The sequence below is a fragment of the Scheffersomyces coipomensis genome (genome assembly GCF_036884675.1).
Source record: "Scheffersomyces coipomensis strain NRRL Y-17651 chromosome Unknown DFJ63scaffold_1, whole genome shotgun sequence".
NCBI classification, from domain to species: Eukaryota; Fungi; Ascomycota; class Pichiomycetes; order Serinales; family Debaryomycetaceae; genus Scheffersomyces; species Scheffersomyces coipomensis.
This window is the reverse complement of record NW_027042892.1, coordinates 1,883,512-1,899,399: the sequence shown is the minus strand read 5'-3', so window position 1 is coordinate 1,899,399 and position 15,888 is coordinate 1,883,512. Positions and strand designations below refer to the sequence as shown.

At 33.3% G+C, this 15,888-nt stretch overlaps 7 protein-coding genes across 7 annotated transcripts; 1 reads left to right on the top strand and 6 right to left on the bottom strand. All coding sequences in view use genetic code 12, as the record gives it.

Moving 5' to 3' along the window:
• DFJ63DRAFT_30442 (phosphopantothenoylcysteine decarboxylase complex subunit) lies at positions 1–1,880 on the top strand. The gene has a single exon (XM_064905478.1). The coding sequence runs from the start codon at positions 242–244 to the stop codon at positions 1,808–1,810; it is 1,569 nt and encodes a 522-aa protein (XP_064765021.1). The 5' UTR covers positions 1–241; the 3' UTR covers positions 1,811–1,880.
• A 24-nt stretch (positions 1,881–1,904) lies between these two features.
• ASE1 (Ase1p) lies at positions 1,905–5,155 on the bottom strand. Its single transcript, XM_064906743.1, has one exon. The coding sequence runs from the start codon at positions 4,875–4,877 to the stop codon at positions 1,950–1,952; it is 2,928 nt and encodes a 975-aa protein (XP_064765020.1). The 5' UTR covers positions 4,878–5,155; the 3' UTR covers positions 1,905–1,949.
• A 68-nt stretch (positions 5,156–5,223) lies between these two features.
• DFJ63DRAFT_333159 (uncharacterized protein) lies at positions 5,224–7,641 on the bottom strand (the record flags this gene model as incomplete). The annotated part of the gene is made up of 1 exon (XM_064907808.1): positions 5,224–7,641. The coding sequence occupies one exon, from the start codon at positions 7,639–7,641 to the stop codon at positions 5,224–5,226; it is 2,418 nt and encodes an 805-aa protein (XP_064765019.1).
• Positions 7,642–7,873: 232 nt separating this feature from the next.
• Positions 7,874–9,261, bottom strand: DFJ63DRAFT_30431 (uncharacterized protein). Its single transcript, XM_064905476.1, has one exon. The coding sequence runs from the start codon at positions 9,106–9,108 to the stop codon at positions 8,062–8,064; it is 1,047 nt and encodes a 348-aa protein (XP_064765018.1). The 5' UTR covers positions 9,109–9,261; the 3' UTR covers positions 7,874–8,061.
• Positions 9,262–9,415: 154 nt separating this feature from the next.
• DFJ63DRAFT_321805 (sphinganine-1-phosphate aldolase) lies at positions 9,416–11,221 on the bottom strand (the record flags this gene model as incomplete). The annotated part of the gene is made up of 1 exon (XM_064907366.1): positions 9,416–11,221. One exon carries the CDS (start codon positions 11,219–11,221, stop codon positions 9,416–9,418), a length of 1,806 nt encoding a protein of 601 aa, XP_064765017.1.
• A 180-nt stretch (positions 11,222–11,401) lies between these two features.
• DFJ63DRAFT_30429 (uncharacterized protein) lies at positions 11,402–13,699 on the bottom strand. The gene has a single exon (XM_064905475.1). The coding sequence runs from the start codon at positions 13,486–13,488 to the stop codon at positions 11,476–11,478; it is 2,013 nt and encodes a 670-aa protein (XP_064765016.1). The 5' UTR covers positions 13,489–13,699; the 3' UTR covers positions 11,402–11,475.
• A 39-nt stretch (positions 13,700–13,738) lies between these two features.
• Positions 13,739–15,712, bottom strand: IRS4 (Irs4p; the record flags this gene model as incomplete). Its single annotated transcript, XM_064905652.1, has 1 exon — positions 13,739–15,712. The coding sequence occupies one exon, from the start codon at positions 15,710–15,712 to the stop codon at positions 13,739–13,741; it is 1,974 nt and encodes a 657-aa protein (XP_064765015.1).
• Positions 15,713–15,888: the final 176 nt, after the last annotated feature.

Below are 15,888 nucleotides of genomic sequence, written 5' to 3'. Positions count from 1 at the left end.
AAAAAAAAAAAAAATATCTCAAAGGGAAAATTTTGAACTTGTGATTTGAAATAGATATCCAACTAATCAAAATATCATAAGTAGAGGCTTATCAATTGCCAACTAAATAGTCAAGTCAAGTAAAGAGTGCCTGAAGGTATCTTAGTTCGAAAGTTTCGTGTTTAGTGCGAATCATTCTCGCCTAATTCGTGTTGTTGTTGTGTCTCCTTTAAAAAAAAGAAAAATTATTCACTAAGTAATCATGCCATCGGATAAATCTAATAATACAGAATCCCATACCGATCAAAAGTCTTCAGATCAAGTAATAGAATCTAAAGAGATTGCTTTATCAAATCTAAGATGTCCATCCCCTCCTCCAATTTTGAATAATGGTCCTCATTCATTCAATGTTCCCACATCTCTACCTTTACATCAAACTTCTGTCATTAATAATCAACCAGGAAGAGAAACAATAATAGCTGGAGGAGCATTGTTGAAAGATAAAGAAAAATCATCCGTTACTCAAGCTTCTCCAGACGTTGTACCTACAAATAACCTCCCTAAAATAAGTCCATTAGGTTCTCCTCTGATTGGAGATGTTATGAGTGATCATAATGAATCAGTAACTTCCTTAGATTATACTTTAAATCCTCCAAAGGGTAATTCTCATCATAAATCTCCCTCAGTGCATGCACATTTTTATGTCGATGAAGCAGTAAAACCAGGTAAGACGTTAAGTAGATCAAGAAGTGGGTCAGTGATTGGTAGTTCAACTGATGTGGCCAGTGCTACTGGTACAGTCACAAGTTCTACCAACGGAAATATATCACAACCTGATAAACAGTCAACAACTTCACTTACCGTGCCTTCAAATACAACCAATAAGGATACTTCCACTCCATCATCAAATACATCTGCTCCAACCTTACCTACAGGTGAACAGAATGCTAATATTGATCCAAGATTACCGCAAGATGATGGTAAAATTCATATTTTATTAGGGGTATGTGGAGCATTATCTTCAGGTAAGATTAAACTTATCATAGCGAAGTTATTTGAAATATATACTCCTCAAAAGATCTCCATTCAATTAATCTTGACCAAATCAAGTGAAAATTTCATGTCTCAAGAGACTATAAATCATTTGGAAAACATCAAGAAAGTTAGAATTTGGAGAGATTCAGATGAATGGAATACATGGAAAGGCAGGCTGGATCCCGTCTTACATATTGAATTACGTCGTTGGGCAGATATGTTAATCGTTTGTCCTTTAACTGCTAATACATTATCAAAAATTGCTTTAGGTATATGTGACAATTTATTAACCAATGTAATAAGAGCTTGGAATACCTCATTTCCAATCTTATTAGCCCCAGCTATGATTAGTTATTCATATAATGCTGTAACCACCAAACGTCAATTAAGATTAATAGCCGAAGAAATGCCATGGATAGAGGTTTTAAAACCAGTTGAAAAAGTGGTTGGAAGTTATGGTGATATTGGTATGGGTGGTATGATGGATTGGAATGAAATTGTCAACAAAATCGTTTTGAAAACAGGAGGATATCCTGAAGATGAAGATGACGAAGAAGAAGATGACAATAAGAATAATGAAGAAGAAGCTGCGGATGATGACGATGATGATGAAGATGACGACGAAGATGAAGATGACGACGAAGATGAAGATGAGGATGAAGATGAGGATGATGAAAACGAAGAAGAGGAAGAGGATGTCACTCCTGCCGCCAAACCAGAAGACAAAGCCAATGGTAAAATTGAAGCTGCTGTTGAAAAGTTAACTATTGATAATGGTGAAGCTAAGAAAATATAATCAAATGATCGCTAGCTGGTTTGGCGTATAATGTAACATAAAGCATATAATTTTTTTAACTACATACATATTTAAATCTTCTATAGTAAGGGTATTAATAATACAATACATATACAAATATATAAAGAATTAAAAGTCATTAATCTAACGTATTTATTTGTTTTATCTTTTCATCTCTCCATGTTTGATAATCATCACCTATGAAAGTCGAAGTATCGCAAGTAGCAATACTTATCCTCCTATTGTTGGGATGAAGGGTTGAAGTACTATTAGTTTCAGTATTGCCGCCACTGAAAAATCGGGTTTTATTTTGAATACTTACTGGTGAGAAATCATATGGCGATGAATCATTTTCTTTCATTTCTGGTATGACACGATTGAGTGGTGAAAAGTTGGCCTTATATGGGAGAATATTAGATGAATTGGCAACTCCCATGCTAGTTTTCAAAGGTGAACCTTTAGAGATATTGGATAAATTGATACTGTGGGTTGAATCAGCCAAAGCATCTTCATAAATGTCAGGACGTCTTGGAGATGTGGCTACTAATGGTACACTTAATGGTTGAAGATGAGTATTTTGGAATCCAGATGCTTTGGGGTGGTAATTATGATTACTATAGTTTCTGAGTGGACTGTCTGCACTTGAGATTGATGAATTAATACTGGTATTGATGGCATTAGTTAATTTCACGGTAGTAGGATTGTTGAAGGTTCTCTCAGATCTATTTCTGTTAGGTAACGCAGCTTTTCTAATAGGATGCTGATGATCTAAACCAGATGATAACGGTGACTTTCTACTACCTGGTGCAGTGAATTCTCTAGGCATACTACTGTATTTAGCAGACATAGTTGTTGGTGATCGGGTTGATTTCAATGGTGAAGTTCTAGCCGATTGAACCGTTTTCTTAGGTGGAGATCTGACCGATCTTGTCACACCTCCTCCTACTCGTGAGTTTCTAGCTGATTGACTTTGTTCTGATTCAATAAGTAATAACTTTTCAAAAAAGTCTTCTCCATTGAATTGAAGAGGTCTCTTACCTTCAGCTAATGCCACATTATTAAACAGAATGACTTCATCCTTTAAGCTCTTAATAAGTCTAGGCATGTTCTTATTGATCTTTTTCCTTATCTTTTCTTCATTTAACAAAATCTTACACGAGTTCTTACTTAACAATCTTGATGAATCCATTGAGGATTCTTTTAAGAAAGTTTTATCTTGAATGAGTTCGTTTAATTCATCAAAATACGATAAAATTGGTTCCATCGATTTATAAGTAGATTTCAATTTCTGAAGTTCTTCTTCATGTTCATTTAACACCATTTCTTTATCATATGTATCATCGTTGGAATCATAATTGTAGAATCTGAATTCTACTCTTTGGGTCTTTGAATAGAACATCTTATCCCAAAGCATTTCAATTTCAATTCTAGCATCAGAAATAAAACTATCAATGAACTCTGATCTTTTTAGGAATAATTTATTTAACTCCATCTTGAAATTTAATAATGATATATCAGTCAATACACTATTAGCTCTTAAGAATGCTTCAACATAGTCAGCACTTTCACCTAATTTATTCCATAAGACTTGACATGATTCAACATAGTTGTCGAATTTCTTTTGTTTGGCAATTTTAACCTTTTCCAATGCTTTTACAAAGTTTTCAAAGTATAAAATATGGGCATCATTCAATCCGAATTGACATGGGTCTGATTGAATCAATCTTAATGTCTCTAGGTCAAAATATCCTTCGTTTGATTTGGTTTCAGGGACTTTTTCGTGATTCTTTTGAATTTGAATTAATTGATCGTCGGTAAGATGAAGTATTTGAATATATTGGAAGCATTTATTAGTGAGTTCAACAATCTGTTGAGATCGGGTAGCAACTTCCTTATTACCAGCTTCAATTTCTTGTTGGATTATAGATAGAATCTCTGGTGTTATCTTTGTGAATTTCAAGCTTCTGATAGCTCGCACCATCTGATAGTTAATATCTCTTAAGGCATTCATATTTCCATTTTCACTGTCATCCATGGGCACTTCCTTAGTTTCCGTACTTGCTTCTAGTTTCGCCTTTCTTGGACTTGATATTATGAAAGCTTCTTGGTCATCATTTCTGTTAGGTATTTTAGGGTTGGGAGTACTTTTAAGAAGATTTAACCGTTTTAGTATTAATTCGAAATTCTCTATAAGTTCACAGTGTTGGAATGCATTTTCTTTTGATGGTAATGATTGAAGTAATGGTAAGTGATTTGGAGAGGTACTAAATTCACCTATGGATTCTTTATTTGCAATATATTTAATATTCAATTCATTTAATTTCTTAAATAGATTAACAAATGCTTTCAATATATCAAGGAATATTAAATTTAATTTACTTTTTAATTGTAATAATGATAAAGGAGGAATATTCTTCAACATGTATTCACATTGTTGTTCATATGACAAAGTATCATCCTCGTCGTCGTCATTGAGTCCTGAAACGTTAAATGGTGAAGTCACATAGAAACTGGTCTTTTTATTTTGTAATTGACCTAATTTCTTTAGTATCTCTTCTTTATATCCTTCTTCATATTGTCCCGGATTATTGAAAACTAATCCTCTTTGTATCAATGCTAATCTCTTTTCTCCTTTACTATCATTTATCATGGCTAAGATGATTCGAATCTGTTGTCTTAACCACTCACATTCATTTTCTATGTTTGATTTCTCTCGTTGAAGACTAGATGTGAAATTCAATATACTATCTTCAATAACAGTAAATATTTCTGCTTTCTTAGATGAGATATCAGTCATGGAATATCCAATAACATCGTATATCGTATCTAATTCTTGAATAGTTCGATTGATATTGTTAGCTATATGATTGAATTCTTTATCAATTCCTTGTCTGTATTCTTGTGAGTTAATTATAGTTGATTCTAGTATCAGTGAGTTGATGGATGTATCATGATTAAAAGTCTTTCCAGGTTGTGTTTCTTGATTTAAAGTAATATCTTGATCGTCTCTATGCCAGTTGTCTGGATTGGGGGTACTCCTCCGTATGGAACTCAGTGTATCATCCATTGTGTTCACAATCACTATGTTTGTTCCAACTATCAAAAGATGATCTACTCAGTTTTATCCGTAAGATGTAAAGTTTGTGATTTCTATCAAGTTTTACATGTTTCTTGTTTCTATGTTTTGTGAAAGTATCAAGAGTTAAAAACAAACATCACCAATAATCGTAATGGGTTGTGAAAAATATTTACCTAATTAGGAACGAAAATAAACAAAAAAGATAATTGCGCCCAAAAAAAAAAATCGATAAAAATAAAATTCATAAATTCATTAAATTAAATAATTAAGGTTAAAATACAAACAATCTATGTACATGATGTTATCTATAATATGTGTGTGGTAGTGTGGTCTATTATTGCTTGATTTGATATAACAATGAAGCCAATTCAGCATTGAAATTACCATCATCAACTTGCATGTGATGATTCTCATGAGGGTTGAAGTCTCCATTAATTAATTCTTCAGTAACCCTTTCTTCTGTCTCTTGTTCTCCAAATAATATTAATGGATCAGTTCTGATCCTAGCCAATTCTTCTCTCGCTTTATGGTTTTTCTTAATAATCCATTTTCTATAGGTGAAACCTGTAGTTTCCCAGCCTACTTCACGGGCAATTCTCCAAAGTTCTTTAGATTCCATGGTGTTAGATCTAATCCCTGAATGAATGATTTGATCATACCAAATCTTAGCTCGATCAAACTCTTGTCGTCTATAATGGAAGTTAATGAAGGGGAAGATTTGATTAAATGTGAACGGTACGCGATTTGTCCTTGAGAAGCGAACTACTTCAGCTGCAAATTTATAATCATCATGAATCATTAATGATGAATAAACTAACATTTCAATGAGTCTCGTACTCATTTTATTTCCTGATACTTCACTATGTTCAGAAAATGTTTGAAAAATGTGCTTGGCAGTAGTAAAATTATGATTTGATTTAATTAAATTAGACGGAGATTTCTCATGAGGAATGTTACGAAGTAGATATGATATGAGGTGGTATATAACTTGATCATCATTGTTTTCAATATGAACCTTGTTCGAATTCAGCTCTTCGCTTGAGTCCGGAATCTCTTTAATGGCTGCCATATAACTCTGAAACAACTCAACAATAAGCTGTGGAGTTATCTTTTCACGTCTCAAGGAACTTAAAATACAATCATAAATATGAGCCAAAGATTTTGCAGAGATTTGGAAGCCTTTTAATCTATCATCAACGCTTGCCTTTTGGATACTATCAAAGTTGATAAGTCTGCCTAGTTCTCCGTCCCCGTAGACGAAATTCAATAATTTCAAATCATTTAAGAAATGTAATACATTGTCTTTATCTGTAGTTGTTCTACCTTCACAAAAGGAAGCGACATAACCAAGGAAGACTTTAGGAGATTGTGGAAATCTCCCTTTAATCAATAATAACAGTTCATCGACCAATTCAGACGTTTGTGCAGTAGTAAGTGTATCTAATTCAATATTATTCATGATTAATATTGCATCTTCAAAACGGCCATGTAATCTTAAATTCTTCATAATAGCCACTAAGGTAGGCAATTCAACCTTTAAATCGTTCTTGATCAAATACTTCAATACTATTAGACATGTTTTGACATCTTTGAATGTCATTAAGTAATCTAAGGTGACTTTCAAAACAACTTGAATATCATCGGATACATTAGAATCACCTGTTCTGTAATAAGAAGATTTGGTATAATCATTGCATTTCGTTTCAAACTTGGATACCAATAAATTTAAATACAAAGTGGCATTGACAACATCATTCCTCATAATTGCACTGGAAGCGAAGACATGTAGATCTTTGATTGTGAAAAACTGGATCATTTTTTGTTTGTAATCTTCTTCGAATTCATATGTTGATATATTATGAAACTTAGGATTCATCCAACCTGATCTCGCTACAAACTTTTCAATTTCAGTTCCAGACACTAATGTTCTTTTTAAACGTTCTATCACAGTGAGATCTTCCGATTGTATATTAACATGGAAAAAATACAGATACAATTCCATGAATTTTGATGGTGAAACACATCGTATAATTTGAGCATATCGCTTGGTAGATATCAAGATTGGACTGTTGTTAATGACTCCAGTGGATGCAAGGCATTTTAAATAGTTCAATAAAACAATTCCTCTATCTTTTGAAGTTGTTTTCTGTAGACTTATAATGGAAGCTATATTTGCTTTAATTGAAGCAACTGTTGCAGATTTTGTTGGATCAAGTATATATTCAAAAATTGAAGATTGTAGTTTGTTGTCAGCTAATCTTGATCTAGCATTTTCAAGTATCATATCCTGAAGTAATGTCACATCGTTAACTGGAATCTCACTTTGAATTAGATTCAAACTAACAGCTAAGTTTCGGATCATTCTAGGCTTTTCTAAGATATTCTCTTCAATGATTTCGATGATATTTAAACAGAACTGATCAACTTCACCAATTACTCTATACTTAATCTTTGATAAATGGGCGAAGTCTTCGTCTGCAAGACCTACAATCTCATCTTTACTCATTTTGAATAATGGATTTGGATAAGTATCTAGTGGATATGCGGTATAATCAACGTCCTTCATAACATCCAGACGATTACTGATATTATTTAATCTTGAAAATGGCAGAGTCCGTATCCTAACATTATATCCATCGTTACTTTCCTCTGTTAAATCATTCAAGATATGGTTTGGTTGAGGAGCTGCAGTTGCCAAAAGTCTGATATGGGGATTGAAAATGATAGATTGGAATGGATGATGTCGTACCATACCACGTCGCCCTATTCCTAAGGTATGTCGTATGTAGAGCATCATATATTGTATCCCCTTGCTGGAAATATATAGTCGGTTTAGCTAATTGTTTCTGAAGTATGGTTCCAAATGTCTACTGAAAATATTTGAAAAATAAAAATTTTTTGTAGCGCAAAAGAAATATTTAGCGATCATATTTAACGATTCAATAATCAGACAAATTACAACAGCTCAGCTCAGCTCAACCCTTCTACATAATCCTACTAAATAATTTTGCCGAACTTCATTCAACTGATTATAATGTAAAACTCAAGCTTTTATTATACTTCTATATATGCTACAGTAACAAAAATCAAACGATAACTGAGTTCTAATCAATGCAAAAATGAAAACCTGTTCTTTTTAACTATGCTTTTTATATCTTTTTCCTTATTTTATTTAATTCCAGTCATCCATGACCATTAATGAAGTGTTTCTACCACTATTTCTATATAAATACTTTTGGTAAAAGTATCCAATATCAAATATGATGGTACCTGAACTACCTAATATATATGGTAATTCTTTCATAACAAAATTGGATTTATCATCTCCATAAATGAATTCACAACTAGTCAAAATTGAAAGTGTATAAGTTAAATTTCCTAATAATGCAGCTCCAAACAATAATGGAGAAATACCTTCTACTGATTTTCTCAAATAGTTTTTATATAATTGAGGACATCTTGAAGAAATGTAAACACATGTACAACCCCAAGCTAATATTAATCCTAAGGTCTCTTTCAGAGTATATGATGATGAAGAAGAATCTGATGTTTTTGCAGTTGCCATAAGCAAGTTTGTTGTGATTGGTAATGCAGAACCTACCGATGAATTAAGTATTGCTCCCATGATAGTTGACCGTATAGCATTACCACCTCCACTATTATTACTATTGATATTGCGACCACCACTTTTAATGTTGCTATTATCTTCATCCATGGAATTATAACTACTTGGAGTGGAACCCATAGAACTTACCGGCAGTTCTTCATCTTCTTGTGTTTTGTTTGTGGCACCATGCCTTATATGAAGTGCACTATTGTCAGCATGTACCGATATATCGGCATTACTAGCATCTTCATCAAATACCATGGGTTCTTCGCCCAGTTTTGAAACTTGTTGTTCTTGTGGTGCTTGTCTATAACCGAACTTTCTAGGATATACACTGTTGTAATAATAATATTGAAAGAATAAAGTTATATCATTGCAAAGGAAAAACACACTTAAATATATTTGGAAACTTAAAACAGCATCATTCAATAAACAACTAGTGAAACTTAAGAAATCACCCATAAACCATAAGAAAAGAAAGGTTGGCGATATACCTTCTGCTGATTTGTTCTTATAATTCTCAAAGATCTGTGGTAATTGAGCACAAATCCAACTTATACATGATAGCCCACTAAAGAAACTTGACAAGTAAGATGCTTCTGTACACCCCATTATGATCTTGATGTGTACTATGTATCGTTTCTATCAAACTACTCTTGAATCTAGGAATATTAATAATGTTGTTGCTTCTTATAATAGATAAGAGATTTTTGTTATCTTTCGCATGATGATGATGATGATGTTTGAGGTAACAGACACCGCGCTAAAAAAAAACTTATTTGTTGCACACTACAATTTCCTAAAACAGCAATTTGTGATGTCAACACTTTGATGAAACAAAGTACACTTTGTTAAATTGCAACAAGGTAGTTAAGAATGTTTAAGAAAGTATTGTATATCAATGACTATAATAAATAAACTATATCTTATATAAGGCATCTATGAATGCTACTATCAATCTATCTGCTACCCCACTAGTGGCAACACTACCAGCAACGCCATATAGTGCGGCCACATCTCCACGAGGCTTGTTATTATCATTAACATTAGTTTCAACATATTCTAGTACTGTATCAGATAAATCTGATATCAACTCATCTATAACTGGAACAGTTAACCTTGTGAATGCAAAATGTAACGCTGCCGGATGTTGTAACGTAGAGAAATGCCAACCCTTTTTGGATAAGCTATCACCTAAATCATAAATGTTTATTCTTTTTGCCCATTTTTCATTAGCCTTGAAAGATACTACTGATGCAATTGGATCTCCAACAACTTCAAAATATTCCAGTAAAATTTTATGATCCTTTAATTCCCGCTTAAACTTCATTGATGTAGAAACTATATCTCGACATGACTTTTCGTAACCTGATTTACCTATACTAATAAGCGTACTCCAACAACCAACCATTAATGCTCCTGGCCTTGATCCAGCAAGTGTTGGTGAACCATACATACCACCTGTCCAGTCACTCAGAATATAATATTGACATTCTCTTAATTTCGCATTTCTATACATTATGATAGAAGACCCCTTAGGAGCAAACCCATATTTATGAGTATCACATGAGATAGAAGTAACTCCCGGAACTCTAAAATCAAATTTAGGAATTGGAAGATCACCATGAATTTTAGATCTGTCTAAAAACGACACTATAAATGACCCTAAACATGCGTCAACATGGAGTGGAATTTTATATTTGACAGCTAATTTTGAAAGTCCTTCAATATCATCGATTATACCATGAGGAAAATTTGGTGCCGAACCTACCAATAATACTGTATTACCATTAATTAATCGTTTCACTTTCTTAAGGTCAACTTTAAAGGTAACTGGATCAACGTCTACTTTATGAAGCGTCATACCAAAGTAATAACAAGCTTTTTCAATACCAGCGTGTATTGTCACTGGAGCAATTACTTCCGGAGATGTAATACCTTTATAACGTTTACCATATTCTCTGGCAGCTAAACCAGTTAACAATAAAGATTCAGTACCACCCAGTGTAGTAGACCCACATGCATCTTTAGGAGCATTGAAAATATCAAGAACCATTGCAACGACTTCTGATTCCATCTTACGGACACCTGGAAATACATCTGGATGTAATTGATTGGCGACTGAATATTTATGATATGCAGTTGATTGTAATTCGATTAAATCATCTCCCCCATGATAAACAGCTCCACTTACTCTTCCATTACTCCAATCAGTATGTTTCAAAGTCTGTAATTTATCCAATTCTTCCATAACAATCTTATTTGATAATCCTTCTTCTGGTATAATGGAAAGTTGAAGTAGCTCATCATCATTCTTAACGATTTCTTTCTCCATCTTAACGATCACCAGTTGTAATTCTTTATCAACTCTATTCTTGATTGGTGGTAAAGACATGAAAATATCAATTGCAATTTTACTAACTTTATGGAACTCTATCGTTACTGCCCTAATTATTCCAATACCTCCGATATAAGTAACTAATTGAGAAAGCTTAGAGCTGATTAGATATAAAATGAATACATCTCTGGCTATGATAAGATAATTAAGGAAACTATTGTCATAAGTATGTAAATAGGTATTTTCAAACCAAATCTGTGACTTGTGGAGAACTAACGATAATTGAAGCTTGATATAGAACATCAACTCAGGAAAGCTGTTGGGCAACAATGGGGCGCCATATTGCTTACTCGCCAAGAAGATTTTAGTCCTATCGAAGTAATCCATACTTGTATATAACTATCGCTTTAGTGGAGATGTAAATAAAGGAGCCAATAGTCATTGAAAGTTTGTATGGTGTGGTTTTTAGAAGTTTGATTTGCTGCTCCCCCGGTGTCTGCGGTGGACCAGATTTGCACGCGCAATGAATTTTTGGTAGCGAATTTCTATATTTGGAAATATTCCATTAAAGTATTTAATTACATTGTTTGGTAATATATAATAATACACATTATACAGAGAGAATAGGAAGAATGTTTGATTTAGTTCAATGGAGTAGAAGCTCTACTGATACGGTTGCTTGGCCTACTACTAGAGCCTGAAGTTGATGCTTCAAGCACAGATTGTCTTTCTCGACTAACTTTATCTATTTTCTCTTGGATGAATTGAACAAGGAAGTCATTTTCTTTCTTTAATTTGTTTAATTGATATTCATAGTTTATCAATGTATCCTTCTTGATGAGTGATGGTAAACTCTTCATACCTGGACCATCGATTTTGGTAATTACTTTATTGTTTTGAGCTTTAAATTTATTGACTTTATTAGCAATCTGGGCGGCTGATGCTGAACTTGTTTGATATTTACTCCGTATTTCTTCACCTTCATCTTTTAATTTATCAAACTCTTTTGATAAAGTAATTAGTTCTTCATTTAATTTATCGATTGATTCTTGTTGCTTTGATATCTCTTCTTCAGATACGTCCTTTGAAAGGTGATCTTGCAAATAATGCAATTTTCTTTCAAATTCTTCTTTACTTTCGTGTACTTTAGTTAAATCACTATCTATTCTAGTGAATTTCTTTTCTGCAAATCCAGCATCTTCATTTAATCTTCTTAATTTTCGATAACTATTCGCTATGGTAGTTTCATCTTCATCCAATTGAACTTGTCTTAATGTTTCCTTAGCTCTGAACTCTGGAACTGAAGTTTCATAAATATTCGACACGAAATCTTCAATTTGTGTAACTCTTGAATTCAACGATTCTGCTAATGCAGATTTATAACTTTTATAAGAAAAGTTGGTGAGTTCAACTTTGGTTGTTTTTGGAATGTCAAGGTTGGAATAATTGTTATTAATTTTTTTAATTAATTTATCGTCGGTAAAATTAATGGCTAATTGTTCATCAAATGATTTTAATAAATTATGAGGAATATTCAATTTTGACCATGATTTAAACCATTCATTCATTTGTTTCATACCTCCTCCATATTGCTCTAAGAAAAAGTCTGGCTCCTTGGTTTCGAATAAATTGAATCGATTAACAATAAATGTTTTAATCATTCTAAGATTCCATTTATATATGGCACTATTAGTGTCCTTTGTAAAACTAAAATTTGTAGTAGGTTGAGGGATTTGTAATCCAATATGTTGAAGTGAGAATACTGGAATGGGTATAAGAATAGGAGTTTCCACTGTTTCTGATCTTATCAATTCAATACTTGGACTACTGGCATCTAATTTTGCATCAAGAGAAAATATTAAATTGAATTTTGAATTCACGGTACCTAAAGACAGCATGTATTTATTGTATAACTGTTGTGAAGTGGCAAGATACAAACAAACCTTTGACTCCCCTTTACTACTCTTTTCATTGAAATTTGGTATGGATTTACCATCATCATATAATTTTGCACTGCTTAAATTTCGATAATTTAATTCTTTACCAATGATCACCCCTTCAACTAATTCTAATTCTTTGACACTTTGAGCTACTACCAATACATGAAATCCAGTTTCATGATTACATTTCTCAACCATCAAGTTTAACATCTTATCAAATAGTTGTAATTTACCTGACATACTAAGAAGTCTTTCATTTGTTTCCAGAAGTAACAATTTCTTAGGCATGAAATGATCAACCAATAATGATGGATGACTTTCAACTATCAGTAATTGATCCATGATTAATGATATTTTATCAAACGTATCACTTTCATGTTCAGCATTAGAACTACTATCAAGCAAACTATCAATACTAGTTCTACTTTTCTTGGCCCTTAACTCTTGTAAGATATCGGAACTGAAAGTTTGCAAGACCAATTCCATCAACTCCTTCTGGAGTCTAGTCAATGTGGTGGGCACGTAATATATCCCATTATTAGGATGTTCAACTCCTTCGCTTAAGTCAGCTGCCAAATTCAAATTCGTTACCTCATGATGATTAACTTGAGAACCATTACTATCTGCAAGATCCATGATAGTATCTGCTTCAATCTCCTTAGTGGAATAAATGGATGATGGAGGATCCCCCGAAAGTAGATCCATAAGATTCATCTTGCTATTATGGTTGATAATTGGTTGTCCAAATGGTTTCAATCTATATCTAATTATTCAAAACTAATCAAAGATGTAAAAATGTAAATATTTAAATTTGTACCTTTTTTTCGTTTCTTTTCTGTTTGACCAAAATTACGACGCAAAATTTATTTTTCTTTGGCTCATAGTTCGTTTCTTCTTTTCAAATTGCGTTTAACTGTATAATTACAAATGTATATATTAATTATTATTAATTCTACCCTATTATTTATCGCTTACCTTTTCTTTTAATTACTACATTAATACCGATATTACCCAAACTTTCCCATACGAGATCTTCGACTCTTTTAGGAAGCTTTCTACCATATAAACACTGATCAACTAACCACATACCAACTAAAAATTCTGGCTTGTTTAATGTACCATCTTTTCTAAAATCAACTAAATCCCATATTTCCTTTAAGGTTTCATCAGGTAATCTAGATCGACTCCAAATTCTCTTTACTACTAATCCATGGATAAGTTGATTTGGATCAGATACTTCTAATCCATGTAAATCTTCCGTAGTACTCAAGGAATCCAGCTTCGATGAAAGTCTAGCCGCAGTTAATGAAATTGCACCACTTGCAATAATTGAATCATCTTTAGATTCAGATGATTTAATATCAGTGGGATTTATTCCAACCATAGGTGTAACAACAGCATTCATATAACTCCCTCTATTACTAGCCCATAAACCTTCATATCGCTTTCTTTCTTGATCTGTGATTATGGTTAAAGCCTGATGATTCTTCCATGGCTTGTTTTCATTAAAAATAAGCTTTCTATCCTTTCTCTTATCTCTTTTTCTCATGGTTGATTTCATTCTCACAGGTTGATTTTGATGTGACAACTTTCCATAATCATAATCAGATTCAGCCCCCAGATCTCCAATAGTAACTCTACTATCATTGGCCACCATTTTGTATACCGTATTTGTAGATGGCCTTGGTTGTTCTATAGGCGTACGAGCACTAGTATTTGAATAAATACCTTCTCGACCTGGTGTTTCAACATGATAGCTTTCTCCATCAGTCCAATCTGAAGAACTAACGTTATACATAACATTATACAGTGTTGTAGATGAAGGATTTGAGTAAACATTTTCCGATTCATTATCATTATATGAACTTGTTGGAGCTAAATCATCAACTGAGATTCCTGGTGGTGGTTTTCTTTTTAATTTAGGTTTATTTACTTCTTCAACTGACCCTATATCTGTATTTTGAGAATTGACCGCAATCAATCTTGGTGAGGGCAATGAATTGCTCAAACTGTCCACACTACCTACAGCCAAAGTTCTTGCAAAAGCACTTGGTGACGGCGGTATCATAATAGGAGGTTGTTGTGGTTGTTGTAGAGTTTCTTCTTTATGAATGGTCTCGTTCTCAAGTGTACTATCTGCGTTGTCAGACTCTACTATAGGAGTAGAGTCTTGAATTTCCAAGTCCAGAACTGAAGTCGATACTGAAGCGGAAGAATTATTCCAATCTTCCTGATAAATAGGAGATCCATAAGTAGTTCTTGCAGCATCCATTGAGTCATCCTTTAAAACCGGAGTTGATATCCGTTTCAGTTCTATTCTTTCTCTAACTTCATGAATGGCAGAATTGTGTTTGTAAACACTATCAGATGAAGGTGAACTAATAAGAGGGTTCTTTGTAGATTTGGCACTAATGGCATCTTTAACATTCTTTATCATTGCTTTAGGTTCATATATGGCTGAAATTCTTCTTTGACTAGCATCCTTTGCTGTTGATCTTTCCTCTATTGACCTTTTAACATTATTTATCATATCTTGAGGTTTGACATTGTTGACCTTTTCTTTACGACTGCTACTACTCTTGGGTAATGAAAAATAATCAAATGAGGAGTTTAATGACTCTATATCTGATGAACTTTGAGTATCCACTGACCCCATTCGTGACTTTTGTACATATTCTGGAGTTCTTGGCAGTGTCAATGGAGACCTCAAAACCTTTTGAGGATTTATATCTGGAATAGTTAATTTGGGTATCGAACCTCTTGCATTTCGAGATGTGGTTCGTAGGACACTTGGTTGTTGTGGTTGTGAATGTCCCAACATTGACGTTGCTGCTGACAATGATGCCATTGTATTTGGTTTCTTGGGTGGGTCTTTATTGCTACTTGCTTTAAAAGCCGCCAATGCAGCAGCATGACTTGCTGCTGTAGTCCCTGACATATTTCAAATGGTTCTTAGACTCTTCAATCTATATATCTCTATATGCCATCTATCACTTTAATAGCAAGTAATTTGTTGAATTCTCTGTTGTTATGCTTAATCTTAATACTGGGCTGTACCTATTGCGATTTTAGAGTTACAGATTAAAAAAAATTGACTTCTCGCGTTAAACTGTC